This window comes from Pleurodeles waltl, chromosome 10, assembly GCF_031143425.1.
Source record: "Pleurodeles waltl isolate 20211129_DDA chromosome 10, aPleWal1.hap1.20221129, whole genome shotgun sequence".
Lineage (NCBI taxonomy): Eukaryota > Metazoa > Chordata > Amphibia > Caudata > Salamandridae > Pleurodeles > Pleurodeles waltl.
Window position 1 is genome coordinate 409,744,104 of NC_090449.1, and position 20,094 is coordinate 409,764,197.

At 47.1% G+C, this 20,094-nt stretch overlaps 1 protein-coding gene across 4 annotated transcripts in view; it reads left to right on the forward strand.

Moving 5' to 3' along the window:
* AXIN1 (axin 1) overlaps positions 1-20,094 on the forward strand; it is a 345,962-nt gene that overhangs the window by 201,819 nt on the left and 124,049 nt on the right. For all 4 annotated transcript variants that reach the window (XM_069210655.1, XM_069210657.1, XM_069210656.1 and 1 more), the window contains one exon: positions 194-370. In XM_069210655.1, the coding sequence (XP_069066756.1) occupies positions 194-370 (177 nt within the window). The remainder of the gene's footprint in view (positions 1-193; positions 371-20,094) is intronic.

The following is a 20,094-nucleotide window of genomic DNA, read 5'->3' on the forward strand; positions in this document are numbered from 1 at the left end:
TGCCATGATTACGTGGATTTAAAAACTTCGAAAGCAGGGGTATATGAAGCGTATATGGTTGATTTAAAAGTGGTTATAAGATTCTGACACTGTTTTGTCTTGGAGTGCTATTAAAGAGACAGTAAGCTGCACATACACACGCCCACGCCGATGTCTTTGAATTTTAAATTATTCATGTTATTCATTTTTGTAGTGGCAAATCATCAATGCTTTTGAAACGAAACTCGAAGAAAATAGACGCCGGAAAAAATGAAGGTACCAACTACGAAACAGCTCCGCCTCCCGAGGACATCGAGAAGAACCAGAAAATACTACAGTGGATTGTGGAGGGTGAAAAGGAGATTAGCAGGCATAGGAAGACCAACCACGGGTAAGAGCGTGGGTTGTCTGATGCATCAGTGATGATTCTTGGTGAGAACAAGGACATTGTTTGTTGGTTATCATTATCAAAGAACATCACTCTAGTATCTGTGGAAGGAGCAAATGTTTTTCACACGCTTCTTCAATCCTCCGCTTTAACTCCATTATCCCACTTTCTGGAATGGGGAATGAAGTTATTGAGATTTTAAGATTGTTGGTTTAAAATCACCACTGTACTTCCGTTTTAAAGAATGAATCATTTAATTTCCATAAACCTAAATGACGTAACCACCTCCTATTCTGGAGTTTTCACTGTGAATCGGCTGCTAGCAGTTTGCATTTGAAGTGTAATTCCTGTTCTACGAATCTATCTCAGAATTTGTACTCCTCTTCTTTAATTATAGCTGTCCTATCACGAATCTAATTTACTGCCTACTGAGTCTGCTGCACCAATAAGCTCAACAGTACCACCATGACTTAATAGTAACTCCATTCTTTACTAATATTTCAACAATTTATATTGTTTTTAAATCAAAAGTTTATGAAATCATCTGTTTGTGACTCAGACTTGCACGTATTATCCATGTATCTTATACTATTATATACTAATCTATCTATATATACATTGTGTCTTCCAAACTGAGCATACTTATCTTCTGCTTATACATCGTTACAGTAGCACACAGACCAAACATGCAATTAAGGTAATTTGTTTTAAATGCATCCACATGCAATCTCCCATCAGACCAAGCACTCCTTTCTAAAATAAATAGTAAATGGGCACTTTCTATTTGACGGGCACTATGCATATCAGCTTGCCCAACTGGTTTAAGAAACTAAACTGACATTAAGTATCAATCAGACGTATAACTTAGTGATTTCTTAGAAAACTAGGGCCACTGCTGTTTAGAGCTTTATTGAAGGTAGTGTACAATAACTTAGAATTTTCGGGTGAAAGTGGTAGAATTTGGAGCAGAGGGCATGCAATGATTTAACATAATAAGCAAAGAAGGAAATCAGGTTGATTAATACATTTTGTGTGCACGGTTGTATATATTACATAATCCCGTTTTTTTCCTTTTACTGTGCATCTCTTGTTGTGTCAATGTTTTGTAGACATTTTTTTATTTTTGTTGAATTGTGACTTGAGTATTGAGGCCATATTTGGGAACATTGATTTTTGCTTATTTTGTTCATTCTAGTGATTAATATTATTTAATTATTAGTATTGCCCTGATTGAGCAATAGAAATCTTGAAACAGATCTTGGCCCAGAAGTGATTAAAACATTCATACAATGAAGAACCACTGATCAAGATTAAGCACCCCTGAAGGGCATGGCCAGGGAGGAGACCTGGCAAAACTAGTCTCCCCTGAGCTCTCCCTGGGGGGCCCTTAAACACGCCCCTGTAATGGCTTGTTATTGGCAGAGGTGTTCCCCCCCCGATGACCGTCAACATCAGCGCAGTGGAATGGGGGGCCCATTGTGAGCACCGCCCACTGTGATTCGCAGGCTGCGGCCTCTCAACTCGAGGAGGTGCGGCCGGTGGCCGGCAGCAGTGGCCGCCCGACATAGGTGGCCCAAGGTCCTTGGTGACAGAGAGTGGGGTTGGATCCTTGGCACCCCATGACGACTGGGTGGTTGCTTCTGGCCTAGAGCTTGTAAGCCCAGGTTTGGTGGCACACATAAAAGCAGTGGTGGGGGCTGGCCTGATGGGGCGTAAACACTCCACTGCACACAGCCAGCTACTGCTCATTTGGACAAAGCCCCCCTACTTGGCACCCCCATGTCGGCTGGGTGGTTGCTTCTGGCCTAGAGCTTGTAAGCCCCGGTTGAGTGGCACACATAAAAGCAGAGGTGAGGGCTGGCCCGATTGAGCTCAAACACTCCACTGCACACAGCCAGCTACTGCTCATTTGGACAAAGCCCCCCCTCCATAAAAGCCTGTGAGAGAGAGCTGCGAACTCCAGGAGATGACTCCCCCCCCCCCCCCCCCCCCCTCTGGAGAGTAGGCTAAGCCCAGAGGTAGGCCAGGGCCCATTTTGGTCTGTGACAGTACCAGAGGTAAGATCGGAGGGGTTGAGGGCTGACCAGGAGAGTGGAGATCCTCTATATGCTCCAGCCCCAGGTTGCCTACCAAATTATATGGACCTGGCACCCCAGCGCCCACCACATGCCCCCAGTGGACTGCATGAGAGGTGTGGGGCGCATATCTCTAATTGGAGCCTGTGAGCTGCCTTGTATTGAATCGTCAGGTCCCTGAGAGGACTCCCTAGGAGAATGTGACAGCAACCCCTCCCTCCAAAGCCTGGCCCCTCCACACAAGAGGCACCTTGCTCCATATTGATTCTTCCCTCTCTTATCAGCAACTGTGGCTTGGTGGCCTCGTGGGGACTCTACAGGCATACTGACTTTGGCATCACTGTTGATTGGGGGTGAGTCTCTGAACGGTGAGTAGCATATTTAGGTCCCACTTCAGGAACACTTTCAGTGGCTTCATCCTAGATAGCGCAGGTCTGAATTCTGACAGTCCGAGGGGATGTTGAACCAGATTTGTTCTGTGGCACATGCAAATAAGATCCCTGTTGCCCCTGCATCACAATGGCAGCGAATAAATCTAAACTCCAAGGTCAGAGTGGGGGGATTTGGACTCCCACACCCCAGCAGCCAAAGATGACAAACCGCTCCTGCTTGCAGAATTTCACAAAGATCACACATCTCTTTGCCAGCACTTTACCAGGGCCATAACTGACCTTGACCAGTCATTACGCCAGAGAGATGGCCACCTTGACACAGTAGAAACGACTGTGGCACTTCATGTACTCGGAAGTGTCGATCGGACGGCCCATATTGAAAAACAGGATCTGGGCAACTGGCACTCGAAGACGAGATTGACGACCTGATAAACTGTTTCAGGTGAAGTAACATTCGCATTTGGGACCTGGAAGCCTCTATTTAGGCAGCAGATCTCCTGTCCCATGTCCAGGCTCTCTCCACCCATCCCCTGCAGCCTCCTGATTAGTCGCTGGTCCTCCTCGATTGCACTTACAGGGTGTATTCTGCCTTTCAACAAAAAATGAACCTGGCTCTAGACGCTCTGACTCTGTTCACTATTTCCATCAGAAGAAACAGATTCTTCGAGCTGCACGGCAACAGGAACAGATGGTCTTCCTTGGAGATTCATCTCCTTGTTTCAGGATATAATCTGGCCCATACATTAGCCCACCGCAAAGATTTAAAAGATGTCACTCACGATCTGCAGCACCTCATAATCCCGTAATGGTGGGGCTTCCTGCTCCGCTTTCATTTACTTATGAAGATAATAAGCGGATCGCCACTCGCATGCCCCAAAAAGCTGGAGAGGCACCCCTCCGCGCACCTGATGTGAACTAGACTTCTGAGTCAATAGATCTTGCTGTAGTGAATGGGGGGGGTTGCAGGAGGGCTTGTGCTTCCAACCTTCTTGACAGGCCAAGAGGAAAGCGCAGAAGCAATGACAACAGGCTGATAAAGAGCGCCGTTCCCCCACTTCTCTTGACAACATGTTGCCTTGACTACCCTGTCAATATCAGCAGGATTTCATTTTTTTTCTTTCATTTTTTTGTTTTTTTTTGTTCCTTGCTCTGTGACTGATCAGGGGCAGGGGGTAGCCTTTCTCTTCTCCCACCAGTGACTGATTTCTGTTTCTCGGTTGGATTGTACGGAAGTCAGGGGGTCACCTGGGATTACCCAGGAACTTGCTGCTTCAGAGTTGTGCTCCATAATTGTCTTTGAGAGTACACTTTTCTACTCATTCTAATCTTTGCATTTTGATTTGTTATCGGTGTTCTTAATGGTTGAGGGGCCAGGTAGCTCCCTCGCCGTTTGGCCCTCTCCTTCTGTTATTGAAATTTACGTTTTTTTGTTAGTTCCTCATAGTTACCAATGCACTTGCTTTTCATGTTCCTCCGGAGGGGCAAGATCAGCGCCCACTTAATTTCACCCTGGATGCTTTGGGAACTTATATACATTCTCAAAGATGACTACTTTCTAGTTTCCCTCCACATACAGGGCCTGAACACCCCGCTCAAACGCAGAGCACTAACCAACTGGTTGCACCGCAAAAAGGTTGATGTGGGCTTTCTACAGGAGACTCATGTCTTCTGAGCTGACACTAAATGCCTTCACACCTGTTGGAACCCCACATAGTTTCACTCTTGTAACACCTGTAAGTCCCAGGGAGTGGCTATCTTGCTCAGCGGTAATCTCTCCTTTACCTTAGATAGGACCCATAGAGACCATGAAGGACAGCAGATAGGCATAACGTCCTCAATAAAAATCAGCGTGTCTTGGGCATCGGGTGATATGAATCCCACCCCACTGAATGAAATGGCACTTAAAGACCCAGTTCTCCCCGATCTTATTAAGGGATCTTATTAAGGAAGCTATAGAACACTACTTCCCTGAAAATGACACCAGAGAGGTGTCTCCGGAGACCTAGGGATGCGGCAAAAGCAGTCTTTCGCAGATAAGTTATTTCTCATTCAGCAACCTTCAAAAGGGTGAACAAACTTTGCCAACAGGAATTAGAGGCTCTGACACAAAAGGCAGAAGTGTGACATAGGGATAGGGGCTCTCCTAGGACTTTGCGAGACCTATGGTAACTCAGTGGTGAGCTTGAACACCTCTTAATGGAATCGGCAGCCGAGAAGCTGGTCTTTATTAATCAAACATATTACCAAAAAGGGGATAAGGCAGACAGACTCCTAGTATGTAAACTCCGCTCCACTCATAACCACGTTAGTAGATAAGGGTCACCACTGTCGAAAGATTGATGAAATGCTCTAGATCTTTAGAAGTTACTATTCAACTCTTTATCAGGCTTGTCAACTCAGTTCCTAGTACCAGGATGACCAGTTAAGCGCCTATACTTCCCCAGATAGGTCTGTGGAACTGCTTCTGCTCAAAGACTATATCACCCCGTAAAAGGTCCATGTGGTGGCTAGCAAGCTTCACCCAGGCGAAGCACCCGACCCCAATGGCTACACTGCTAATTTTTGCAAAGCCTATTGTAGGAGGCAGGCCTGGTTTGTAGTGGGTAGCAGTGGTCCTTATACCTGGTCCAGTTATCCCTTATTAATGAAATGTAGGCAGTGTATAGCAGCTAAGGCTGTCTAGGGGTAGCTGTAGCAGAGCAGCCAAGGCTGAACTAGGAGGCATGCAAAGCTCTTGCAATACCACTATAGCTACACAGTACTTATACAGAATAAAAAACAATACTCAGTGTTACCAAAAATAAAGGTACTTTATGTTCGGTGGCATGTGTAGCTGCATATACACATGCTGTGCATAGTCCGCCGTCTGGTGTTGGGTCGGAGTGTTACAAGTTGTTTTTCTTCGAAGAAGTCTTTTCGAGTCACGAGACCGAGGGACTCCTCCCACTTTCGTTCCATTGCGCATGGGCGTCGACTCCATCTTAGATTGTTTTTTTTCCACCATCTTGTTCGAACGTGTTCCTTTTCGCTCCGTGTTTCGGGTCGGAAAGTTAGTCAGAATCAACGGAAAATTTGTCGGTATTGTTTCGTTCGGTATCGGGATAGTTAGGGCAAATCGACACCGAGCCTTAAAGAGCTCCGGTAACCCTTCGGGGTATTTTTGATCCCCCGTTGGGGCCTGGTCGGCCCGACCGCGTGCAACATCGAGACTGATGGAACGGACCCCGTTCCGATTCTGTCCTAAATGCCACAGTAAATATCCTTATACAGACCAACATTTGGTCTAACTTGTGCCTGTCCCCCGAGCACAAGGAAGAGTCGTGTGAGGCCTGTCGCGCGTTTCGGTCGAGAAAAACGCTCAGGGACTGAAGAGCCAGGAGGTTACAGATGGCTTCCACGCCGACAGGACAACAAGGGTTCGAGGAGGAAGGGGAAGAAGAAACTTTCTCCATCCGCGATTCGGATTCCGAAGAATTCGACGTCGACGAGCAACCAACCGTGAGTAAGACGTCGAAAGAAAGAACACACGAAAAAACAGACAAAGCCCAGGGGACGCCACTGCCAACAGGCCATGGCTCAACCCATAAAGTAGGTGACCGTCCATCAGCTCCGAAAAAGGGCGAGCTGGTGCCGAGATCGTCCCACTCAGGTCGAGACACAGGCACGCAGCAATCGCGGGGACCGAGAAAGTGCCGCACAAAAGGGTCTGCACCGAGACAGCGGCACCGAAGCTGCTCGGCACAGACAGCGGCACCGAAGCTGCTCGGCACAGAGATAGCGGCACCGAAGATGGTCGACACCGAGAGGGTACGACACCGAAAAAGAGAAAGATCTCGTCGGAGCCGAAAACAACAAAAGACACGGTTTTGGTGCCAAAACGCCCAGCAACCGAACCGAAAGCCAGTTCCTACTCAGAGGAACAATCACTGTCCTCACAACTACAAAGACACAGATTTGAGGAGGAATTACAGACAACTGATGTAGATCACACACAAAAGCGGATCTTTATACAAAGTGGTACAGGGAAGATCAGCACTCTTCCCCCAATCAGAAGAAAAAGGAAACTAGATTTCCAACAACAAGAAAAGACACCACAAGCAAAAGTGGTAAAGAAGGTAACTCCACCACCGGCAACTCATATATCGCCGGCACAGACTCCGCCACAATCACCAGCACATACCACCATGAGCCAAGATGATCAGGACGCATGGGATCTCTATGACGCTCCAGTATCGGACAATAGCCCTGAGTCGTACCCCACTAAGCCCTCTCCACCTGAGGACAGTACAGCATATGCACAGGTGGTAGCTAGGGCAGCAGAGTTTCATAATGTATCGCTACATTCAGAGCCTATCGAGGATGACTTCCTCTTTAACACCCTGTCCTCCACCCATAGCAATTATCAAAGCCTTCCTATGCTCCCAGGAATGCTAAGGCACGCTAAACAAATTTTTAAGGAGCCAGTTAAAAGCAGAGCAATAACTCCAAGGGTGGAGAAGAAATACAAAGCACCGCCCACAGACCCTGCTTTTATTACATCACAACTGACACCAGATTCAGTTGTCGTAGGAGCAGCTCGTAAAAGAACCAACTCGCACACATCAGGCGACGCACCACCTCCTGACAAGGAGAGCCGCAAGTTTGATGCAGCGGGGAAAAGGGTTGCAGCACAAGCTGCAAATCAATGGTGCATCGCCAACTCGCAGGCACTCCTAGCGCGATATGACAGAGCCCATTGGGACGAGATGCAGCATCTCATCGAGCACCTCCCCCAAAGAATTCCAGCAACGGGCAAAACAAGTGGCTGAAGAGGGACAGAATATATTCAACAACCAAATCTGTTCTTCTATGGATGCAGCAGATACAGCTGCAAGAACAATAAATACTGCTGTAACAATAAGGAGGCACGCATGGTTGCGCACATCCGGCTTCAAACCTGAGATACAACAGGCAGTGCTCAATATGCCGTTCAATGAACAGCAATTGTTTGGCCCAGAAGTGGACACTGCAATTGAAAAATTAAAAAAGGACACTGACACAGCTAAAGCCATGGGCGCACTCTATTCCCCGCAGGGCAGAGGCACATTTGGCACATTTCGCAAAACTACTTTCAGAGGAGGGTTTCGAGGTCAAGCCACAGAAGCCAGCACCTCACAATCAAGACCACCTCCCTACCAGGGACAATATCAAAGGGGTGGCTTTCGGGGCCAATACAGAGGGGGCCAATTCCCAAGAAACCGGGGAAAGTTTCAAGGTCCAAATAAACAGTGACTCACAGGTCACACAACCCCTTCACACAACACCAGTGGGGGGAAGACTAAGCCAGTTCCACAAATCATGGGAAGAAATAACAACAGACACTTGGGTCTTAGCAATTATCCAACATGGTTATTGCATAGAATTTCTCCAACTCCCTCCAAATGTCCCACCGAAATCACACAATATGTCAAAACAGCATATAGACCTTCTAGGACTAGAAGTTCAAGCATTACTGCAAAAAGACACAATAGAATTAGTGCCAAAAACACAAAAGAACACAGGAGTTTACTCACTGTACTTTCTAATACCAAAAAAGGACAAAACTCTGAGACCAATATTAGATCTCAGAACACTAAACACCTACATCAAATCAGACCACTTTCACATGGTCACGTTACAAGACGTAATACCACTACTGAAACAGCAAGACTACATGACAACGTTAGATCTAAAAGACGCGTATTTCCATATACCGATACATCCCTTGCACAGGAAATACCTAAGGTTCGTATTCAAAGGAATACATTACCAATTCAAAGTGTTGCCATTCGGAATAACAACAGCACCAAGAGTCTTTACAAAATGTCTAGCAGTAGTAGCTGCACATATCAGGAGGCAGCAAATACACGTGTTTCCGTACCTAGACGATTGGTTAATCAAAACCAACTCGCTAACAAAGTGTTCACACCACACAGATTATGATATACAAGCCCTTTACAAACTAGGTTTCTCCATCAACTATGCAAAGTCACACCTTTTGCCTCGTCAAACACAGCAATACTTAGGAGCAAAAATCAAGACAACAAAAGGGATAGCCACTCCAAGTCCACATAGGGTTCAAAATTTTCACAAGGTGATACAAGCTATGTATCCAACACAAAAGATACACGCAAAGATGGTATTAAAACTCCTAGGCATGATGTCCTCATGCATAGCCATTGTCCCAAACGCAAGATTGCACATGCAGCCCTTACAACAGTGCCTAGCATCACAATGGTCACATGCACAGGGTCAACTTCTAGATCTGGTGTTGATAGACCGCCAAACATACATCTCGCTTCTATGGTGGAACAGTACAAATTTAAACAAAGGGCGGCCTTTCCAAGATCCAGTGCCACAACACGTAATAACAACAGATGCTTCCATGACAGGGTGGGGAGCACACCTCAATCAACACAGCATACAAGGACAATGGGACGTACATCAAAGAAAGTTTCATATAAATCACCTAGAATTGTTAGCAGTATTTCTAGCGTTGAAAGCATTCCAACCAATGATAACCCACAAATACATTCTTGTCAAAACAGACAACATGACAATGTATTATTTAAACAAACAGTGGGGAACACACTCGACACAGTTGTGTCTCCTAACACAAAAAATATGGCATTGGGCAATTCACAACCACATTCGCCTAATAGCAGTTTATTCCAGGGATCCAGAACCAGCTAGCAGACAATCTCTCTCGGGATCACCAACAAGTCCACGAATGGGAAATTCACCCCCAAATCCTGAACACTTACTTCCAAATTTGGGGAACACCTCAAATAGATCTATTTGCAACAAAAGAAAACGCAAAATGCCAAAACTTCGCATCCAGGTACCCACACCGCGAATCTCAAGGCAATGCTCTATGGATGAATTGGTCAGGGATATTTGCGTACGCTTTTCCCCCTCTCCCTCTCCTTCCATATCTAGTAAACAGATTGAGTCAAAACAAACTCAAACTCATACTAATAGCACCAACATGGGCAAGACAACCTTGGTATACCACACTACTAGACCTGTCAGTAGTACCTCATGTCAAACTACCCAACAGGCCAGATCTGTTAACACAACAGATCAGGCATCCAAACCCAGCATCGCTGAATCTAGCAATTTGGCTCCTGAAATCCTTGAATTTTGGACACTTAAACCTTACACAAGAGTGTATGGAGGTCATAAAACAAGCTAGAAGACCATCCACTAGACACTGCTATGCAAGTAAATGGAAAAGATTTGTTTGTTACTGCCATAATAATCAAGTCCAACCATTGCATGCATCTCCAAAAGATGTAGTAGGATATTTACTACATTTACAAAAATCAAATCTAGCTTTCTCTTCCATAAAAATACATCTCGCAGCAATATCTGCTTACCTGCAGATTACTCATTCAACTTCCCTATTTAGAATACCTGTCATTAAAGCGTTTATGGAGGGCCTAAAGAGAATTATACCACCAAGGACACCCCCTGTTCCTTCATGGAACCTCAACATTGTCTTGATAAGGCTCATGGGTCCACCTTTCGAACCCATGCATTCTTGTGAAATGCAATACTTAACGTGGAAAGTTGCATTTCTCATTGCCATCACATCTCTAAGAAGAGTAAGTGAAATACAGGCGTTTACCATACAAGAACCATTTATTCAAATACACAAACATAAGGTCGTTCTAAGAACAAATCCAAAATTCTTACCAAAGGTTATCTCACCATTCCACTTAAACCAAACAGTGGAATTACCAGTGTTCTTCCCACAGCCAGATTCAATAGCTGAAAGAGCACTACATACATTAGACATCAAAAGAGCGCTAATGTACTACATTGACAGGACAAAAGAAATTAGGAAGACAAAACAACTGTTTATTGCCTTTCAAAAACCTCATACAGGAAATCCAATTTCAAAACAAGGTATCGCCAGATGGATAGTAAAGTGCATCCAAACCTGCTATCTTAAAGCAAAAAGAGAACTGCCTATTACACCAAAGGCACACTCAACCAGAAAGAAAGGTGCTACTATGGCCTTTCTCTGAAATATTCCAATGACCGAAATATGTAAGGCAGCAACATGGTCTACGCCTCATACATTTACTAAACACTACTGTGTAGATGTGTTATCTGCACAACAAGCCACAGTAGGTCAAGCTGTACTAAGAACTTTATTTCAAACTACTTTCACTCCTACAGGCTGAACCACCGCTTTTGGGGAGATAACTGCTTACTAGTCTATGCACAGCATGTGTATCTGCAGCTACACATGCCACCGAACGGAAAATGTCACTTACCCAGTGTACATCTGTTCGTGGCATTAGTCGCTGCATATTCACATGCGCCCACCCTCCTCCCCGGGAGCCTGTAGCCGTTTAGAAGTAGATCTTGAACATTTGTACATTTGTAAATATATTACATTAAACCTTCATTTTGTACATACGTATTTATTCCATTGCATGGGCACTATTATTAGCATACACAACTCCTACCTCACCCTCTGCGGGGAAAACAATCTAAGATGGAGTTGACGCCCATGCGCAATGGAACCAAAGTGGGAGGAGTCCCTCGGTCTCGTGACTCGAAAAGACTTCTTCGAAGAAAAACAACTTGTAACACTCCGACCCAACACCAGACGGCGGACTATGCACAGCATGTGAATCTGCAGCGACTAATGCCACGAACAGATGTACACTGGGTAAGTGACATTTTCCTTTAGTGACACAAGGCCAACAATATCTTAGAGACAATACTCCTTCTGGAGGTAAGTATTATACACAATATATACACTAGTAACCAAAATCAGGTAAGTAAACAGTCCTAGAATAGTGCAAACAGTAGAAAATACTATAGATGGCAATAGGCCTGGGGGCAACACAAACCATATACTAAAATAGTGGAATGCGAAAGTCTGATTTCACCCCCATTCCACCACCCCCACCCCCAGGCAAGTGTAGTGTGTAGAGGGGCGCTGGGAATGTAAGAAAACACCAAATTTGTCAGGTACCCCAACCCAGAGCCCAGGAAAAAGGAGTAAAGTATAGAAAGTTTCCTCAGAACACACTAGACTTCGTGATGAAGAATTTACCAAGAACCAAGCAAGACTGCAAGCAACCAACAATGGATTCCTGGATCTGAAGACCTGTGGAGAGAGGACACCAAGTCCAGAAGTTAGTGAAGAGTCCAGAGAGAACAGGAGCCCCTGCCCACCTGGAAGAGGGTGCAAAAGTGGATTCTCCGGTTGGAAGAAGAGTACGGAAAAGCACCAAAGAAGATAGCTGCAGGTTCCTGCTTGATGCAAGAGATGTCCCACGTCGAGTTGTTGGATGCAGGCTGTTTGTGTGGCTGGATTCCGCCAACAAGCCTTGGTTCACGCTGTAGGAGGCTGGCCTGGCTTGTAGTGGGTACCAGAGGTACTTAAACCTTGTGCCAGGTCCAGTTCTCCCTTATTAGTGTAGAAGAGGTGTTTCTAGCAGCTTAGGCTGATAGAAGGTAGCTATGACAAAGCAGCTTAGGCTGAACTAGGAGACATGTAAAGCTCCTACTATACCACTGGTGTCATATGCACAATATCATAAGAAAACACAATACACAGAATTACTAAAAATAAAGGTACTTTATTTTTATGACAATATGCCAAAAATATATCAGTGAGTACCCTCAGTATGAGGATAAGTTATATACACAAGATATATGTACACAAACTAAAATTATGCAGGTAATGGCAAGAAAAGTAATGCAAGCAGTGTAAAGTTACAGTAGATGGCAATAGGAGCACATAGGTATAGGGGCAACAAAAACCATATACTCAAAAAGTGGAATGCGAACCATGAATGGACCCCAAACCTATGTGAGCTTGTAGAGGGTCGCTGGGACTGTAAGAAAACAGTGAGGGTTAGAAAAATAGCCCTCCCCAAGACCCTGAAAGGTAGGTGTAAAGTGCACCTACTACCCCCAGAGAGCACAGAAGTCATGATAGGGGGATTCTGCAGGAAGAACAAACACCAGCAATGCAACAAAAGTGGATTTCCGGACCTGAGTACCTGTAAGACAAGGGGACCAAGTCCAATAGTCGCGACAGTGTCGAGAGTGGGCAGGAGCCCAGGAAATGCCAGCTGAGGGTGCAAGGAAGCTGCCACCTGTTGGAAGAAGCTTGGAGTTCTGCAAGAAAGAAGAGGACTAGGAACTTCTCCTTTGGAGGTTTGATGTCCCACGTCGCGATGAAGCTTGCAGAGGTGTTCCCACGCAGAAAGACCGCAAACAAGCCTTGCTAGCTGCAAGGGTCGCGGTAGAGGTTTTTGGATGCTGCTGTGGCCCAGGAGGGACCAGGATGCCGCCACTTGTCTGAGGAGACAGAAGGAGCGCCCAGCAATCCAGCGAGCCCTAACAGAAGCAGGCAGCACCCGCAGAAGTACCTGAACAGGCACTTGGAAGAAGAGTGAACCGGAGTCCACGCAAAGTCACAAAAGGGAGTCCCACGACGCCGGAGGACAACTCATAAGGTTGTGCACTGCAGGTTAGAGTGTCGGGGACCCATGCTTGGCTGTGCACAAAGGAAATCCTGGACGAGTGCACAGTAGCCGGAGCAGCTGCAAATCACGCAGTACCCAGCAATCCAGTCTGGCATGGGGAGGCAAGGACTTACCTCCACCAAACTTGGACTGAAGAGTCACTGGACTCTGGGAGTCACTTGGACAGAGTTGCTGAGTTCCAGGGACCACGGTTGTCGTACTGAGAGGGGACCCAGAGGACCGGTGATGCAGTCTTTTGTTGCCTGCGGTTGCAGGGGGACGATTCCGTCGACCCACAGGAGATTTCTTCAGCGGTCCTGGTGCAGAGAGGAGGCAGGCTACCCCCAGAGCATGCACCACCTGGAAACAGTCGAGAAAGCTGGCAGGATGAAGCGATACAAGGTTGCTAGTAGTTGTCTTGCTACTTTGTTGCGGTTTTGCAGGCGTCCTGGCAGAAGGTGAAGAGGGAGATGCAGAGGAACTCTGGTGAGCTCTTGCATTCGTTATCTGGTGAGACCCTAAATACTCTGGGACTACTCTCCTATCGACGAGCATGATCGCTGGAACACAGGTGGTGGACCGAAGTGACCCAGACTGTCCAAAGGTCCAGCTGTCCAAATTTAGTGGGGGTAGGAGCTTGCCTCCCGTGCTAGACAGTACCCCTGTACACGTCTTCTGCAGCTCCTTGGGCTTCTGTGCACATCTTCCAAAAGTTCTTCGTGCACAGCGTAGCCCAGGTCCCCAGCTGCGTGGGATCACCCAGTGTAGTGCCACGATGACTGCACTTTGCCTCTTCTTTGTCCCAGTGTACTGAGACTCCCGTGGGCGCTGCCTGGTCTTCTGAGGGCTCACTGAAGTGCTGAGAGCTCCCTCTGTCTCCTTAGTCCGAGTTGAGACCTCCAGGTCCCTCCAAGGTCCGGGCAAGCTCCTCTTTGACGCAAATCGCGTACTTGCATGTGTGAGAAAGTATCCTCTTTCTAGCCTTGTTACCCCCACTTTTGGCCTGTTTGTGAGTATATGTCAGGGTGTTTCCACTGTCTCACTGGGACCCTGCTAGCCAGGACCCCATTGCTCATAAGTTTGTGGCCTATATGTATGTGTTCCCTGGGTGATGCCTAACTGTCTCACTGAGGCTCTGCTAACCAGAACCTCAGTGGTTATGCTCTCTCTGCTTTCCAAATTTGTCACTAACAGGCTAGTGACTAAATGTACCAATTCACATTGGCATACTGGTACACCCATATAATTCCCTAGTATATGGTACTGAGGTACCCAGGGTATTGGGGTTCCAGGAGATCCCTATGGGCTGCAGCATTTCTTTTGTCACCCATAGGGAGCTCTGACAATTCTTACACAGGCCTGCCACTGCAGCCTGCGTGAAATAACGTCCACATTATTTCACAGCCATTTACCACTTCACTTAAGTAACTTATAAGTCACCTATATGTCTGACCTTCACCTGATGAAGGTTGGGTGCAAAGTTACTTAGTGTGTGGGCATCCTGGCACTAGCCACTACCTATGTACAGCGTCACAATGGTAACTCCGAACATGGCCATGTAACATGTCTAAGATCATGGAATTGTCACCCCAATACCATTCTGGCATTGGGGAGACAATTCCATGATCCCCCGGGTCTCTAGCACAGAACCAGGGTACTGCCAAACTGCCTTTCCGGGGTCTCCACTGCAGCTGCTGCCAACCCCACAGGCAGGTGTCTGCCCTCCTGGGGTCCAGGCAGCCCTGACCCAGGAAGGCAGAGCAAAGGACTTCCTCTGAGAGAGGGTGTAACACCCTCTCCCTTTGGAAATAGGTGTGAGGGCTGGGGAGTAGTAGCCTCCCCCAGCCTCTGGAAATGCTTTAATGGGCACAGATGGTGCCCATCTCTGCATAAGCCAGTCTACACCGGTTTAGGGATCCCCCAGCCCTGCTCTGGCACGAAACTGGACAAAGGAAAGGGGAGTGACCACTCCCCTAACCTGCACCTCCCAGGGGAGGTGCCCAGAGCTCCTCCAGTGTGTCCTAGACCTCTGCCATCTCGGAAACAGAGGTCTGTGGCACACTGGACTGCTCTGAGTGGCCAATGCCAGCAGGTGACGTCAGACTCCTCCTGATAGGTGCTTACCTTTCTCTTTAGCCAATCCTCATCTGAGGGCTATTTAGGGTCTCTTCTGTGGGTATCTCACCAGATAACCAATGCAAGAGCTCACCAGAGTTCCTCTGCACTTCTCTCTTCGACTTCTGCCAAAGATTGACTGCTGACAGCTCCAGGACGCCTACAAAACCGCAACAAAGTAGCAAGAAGACTACCAGCAACATTGTAGTACCTCATCCTGCCGGCTTTCTCGACTGCTTCCTGGTGGTGCATGCTCTGAGGGCTGTCTGCCTTCACCCTGCACTGGAAGCCAAGAAGAAATCTCCTGTGGGTCGACGGAATCTTCCCCCTGCCAACGCAGGCACCAAACTTCTGCATCACTGGTCCCCTGGGTCCCCTCTCATCCTGACGAGCGTGGTCCCTGGAACACAGGAGCTGCATCCAAGTGTCCCCGACAGTCCAGTGGCCCTTCTGTCCAAATTTGGTGGAGGTAAGTCCTTGCCTCCCACGCCAGACAGTAATCCTGTGAACTGCAGCTGCTAGGGCTTCTGTGCACTCTTGCAATACTTCCTTTGTGCACAGCCTAGCCCAGGTCCCCAGCACTCCGTCCTGCATTGCCCAACCCGCTGAGTTGGACTCAGACTTCTTGGGACCCTCCTTTGTTGTGCTGAGTCGACCGTCGTGCTCAGATTTTCTGTATGCCTGTTCAGGTGCTTTTGTGGGTGCTGCCTGCTTCCGCGTGGGCTCTCTGTGTTGCTGAATGCCCCCTCTGTCTCCTCCTCCAAGGTGCGACTTCCTGGTCCGTCCTGGGCCCGGGCAGCACCCAAAATCCTAAACCGCGACTCTTGCAGCTAGCAAGGATTGTTTGCAGTCTTTCTGCGTGGAAACAACTCTGCATACTCCAGCACGCAGTGGGACATCTTCTGACTAAAAGAGAAGTTCCTGGCACCTTCTGTTGTTGCAGAATCTTCGGCGTCTTCCTCCCGGAGGCCGCCCTTTTGCACTTTCATCTGGGGTTTAGTGGGCTCCTGCCCCCCCTGGAGACTTGAGTGACTCTTGGACTTGGTCCCCTTCCTTTACAGGTCCCCAGGTCCAGGAATCCGTCTTCAGTGCTTTGCAGTCAGTTGTTGTCCTTGCAGAATCCCCTATCTCGACTTTACTGTCTTTCTGGGGTAGTAGGGTAACTTTACACCCACTTTTCAGGGTCTTGGGGTGGGGTATCTTGGACACCCTTAGTGTTTTCTTACTCCCAGCGAACCTCTACACACTAAACTAGGCATGGGGTCCATTCGTGGTTTGCATTCCACTTTTGGAGTATATGGTTTGTGTTGGCCCTAGGCCTATTTTTCCCTATTGCATTCTATTATGTTCTACAGAGTTTGCACTACTTTTCTAACTGTTTACCTACCTGATTTTGGTTGTGTGTGTATATTTTGTGTATATTACTTACCTCCTAAGGGAGTATATCCTCTGAGATACTTTTGGCATATTGTCACTAAAATAAAGTACCTTTATTTTTAGTAACTCTGAGTATTGTGTTTCTTATGATATAGTTCTAAGTGTTATAAGTGGTATAGTAGGAGCATTGCATGTCTCCTAGTTCAGCCTAAGCTGCTCTGCTATAGTTACCTCTATCAGCCTAAGCTGCTAGAATACCTCTTATCTACTAATAAGGGATAACTGGACCTGGCACAAGGTGTAAGTACCACTAGGTACCTACTATAAGCCTGGCCAGCCTCCTACACAGGGGCACTCTTGAGGAGCTCTGGGCACCACCCCTGGGGTGGTGATGGACAGGGGAGTGGTCACTCTCCTCTCCTTTGTCCAGTATTGCACCGGGGACTTGAGGGAGGGGGGTCCCTGAACCGGTGTAAACTGGAGTATGCAAGGAAGGCACCTTTTGTGCCCTGTTAAAGCATTTTCAGAGGCTCTGAAAAGATACCCCTCCCATGCCTGTAACACCTATTTCCAATGGGAGAGGGTGTAACATCCCTCTCCTAAAGTAAAGGCATTGTTCTGCTTTCCTGGGATTGAGCTGCTCAATCTCCAGGATGGCAGAAACCGGTCTGTGAGGTGACAGCAGCCGGGCTGCAGTGGAAACCTCAGAGAGCTGGTTTGGCAGTACTGGGGGTCCATGGTGGAGGCCCCAGGGTGCATGGAATTGGCCCCCAATACCAAATTTGGATTAGGGGTTCATTTTCACAATCTTAGACACCTCACATGGCCATATTTGGAGTTACCTTTGTGAAGCTACAAATATGTATTGACATATATGTAGTGGATGCTTATAATGGTGTCCTACTGATAAAAGCAACAGGTTGATCCTGGCCATCTGATTTTAGTTGTGATAGCACTACCCCAAGTTCACATGCATCTGCCTGTACAATTAATTTGTAGAGTAATTTGGGGTTTTTAGGACAGGTGCAGTACACATAGCCTGCTTAAGCTCCTCAAAAGCTCTTTGACATCTTGCTGCCCATAAAACCCTTTTGGGCATCTTCTTAGAGGTGAGGCCATTAAGAGGGACAAGGGAGCCACAGTCCTTAGTGAACCTGGTGTAATACCAAGAAAGGCTCAGACCTGGGTCTGAGTAGTAGGGAGAGCCCAGTCTATAATAGTCTGTATCGTCCCCTGTAGCAGTTCAATCTGTTCTCCACCTACCAGGTGGCCCAGATAAACCACTTTCCCCTGCCCTATCTGGCATTTTAAAGCCTTGATAGTAAGGCCTGCCTTTTGCAGGGCCTCCAAAACTTTCCATAGGTGGACCAGGTGGTCACCCCACGTTTAGCGAAGTACAGCAATATCATCTAGATATGCTGCACTGAATGCTTTCGAACCTTGGAGGACTTTGCTCACCAGCCTCTGGGAAGTGGCAGGTGCATTTTCCAGGCTAAAGGGAATAACTATAATATGATGATGCCCTCCAATGGTTGAAAATGCAGTTTTTGGTTTAGCATCCTTTTTTTAATTTGATCTGCCAATACCCTGCAGTCAAATCAAAGGTGCTTAGATACTTGGCAGATGCCAATGTATCTATGAGGTCATCTGCCCTGGATATAGGGTGAGCATCTGTTTTCGTAACTGTATTGAGCCCTCTGTAGTCTACATAAAACCTAATTTCTCTCTTTCCATCTTTGCTATGAGGTTTGGGGACAAGCACCACTGGTATGGCCCAGGCGTTGTCTGAGTGCTCAATAACACATAGGTCCAACACTTTCTGAACCTCAGATTTAATACAGTCTCTGACATGGTCAGGCTGCCTATAAATCTTACTTTTGACAGGCAGGCTGTCTCCAGTATCAGTGGTATGCTCACACCAAGTAATGGTACCAGGTGTGAGTGAATATAGTTCAGACAATTGGCGTAGTAAATTCTTACAGACGTCCCTCTGCTCTGCTGTGAGGCAGTCTGCAAGTACAACTGCTTTCACTAAGCCATCAGCTTCAGTGTTGGAGAAGAGGTCAGAGAGAGGGTCACGATCTTCCTCCTGCCCTTCAGCTGTGGCCATGAATAGGGTTAAATCTGCCCTATCATAGTAGGGTTTAAGGCAGTTGACATGATAAACCCTGAGGGGACTTCAGGCAGTGCCAAGGTCTACCAAATAGGTGACTTCACCATTCCCCCCACAATAAGATGTGGTCCACTTAATTTTTCTTGGAGTGCTCTTGGTGCCACAGTCTCCAAAACCCACACCTTCTGTCTTGGGTGTTAATCACTCAGGACAGCCTTCTGGTCATGCCATTGCTTCTGAAGCCCTTGGCTTGGCTGGCCTTGAGGTTTTTAGTGGCCTTTTTAATATACTCAGCCATTCTTGATCTTAGACCAAATACATAGTCCACAGTGTCTTGTTTAGGGGCCTTCAATGGTTACTCCCACCCCTCTTTCACAAGAGCAAGGGGACCTCAACAGGGTGATCATAGAAGAGATCAAAGGGGCTGTAGCCCACTCCTTTCTCTCAACCAGTCCATTTGTTTGTGGATGATGGAGTGTGGTGAATTTGTTACACCACACTCCTTCCACATAGCATTTAAGTATGCAGAATGAAGTGTTCTACCCCTGTCTGATACTACCTCTTTAGGAAAGCCTACCCTGGAAGACATCCCAGGAGGGCCTTTGCCACTGCTGGAGCTGTAGTGGTCCTTAAGGGGATGGCTTCTGGAGAATCTTGTGTGATTGTCCACTACCACTACGACAAACCTATTACCAGATGCAGTTGGAGTGTCAAGGGGGGCAACCATGTCAGCCCTAGCCTTTCAAATGGCACCCCAAACATTGGCAGTGGGATTAAAGGGGCCTTTGGGGGTGTCATCAGTTTAGCCACTGGCTTGGCAAGTCACACGAGCGACAAAACTTTTGTGACCTCTGACATGTGAGGCCAGTGAAAGTGAGGGACAAGCCTGTCCCGGGTTTTACTTTCCCCCAGATGTCCGGCCAAAGGAATATCATGTGCCAGAATTAGGAGGAATTCCCTAAACTTCAAGGGAATGACCAGTCTCCCGGTAGTGGCAGGTTTAGGGTCCCTTACCTCAGTATAAAGGAGATTGTTCTCCCAATAAACTGTGTGAGTCACTGATATCCTCATTTTGCTGTTTGACAGTTTACTGTCTAAGACCCTGTAGTGTTGGACAGGTCTGCTGTGCCACACTCTG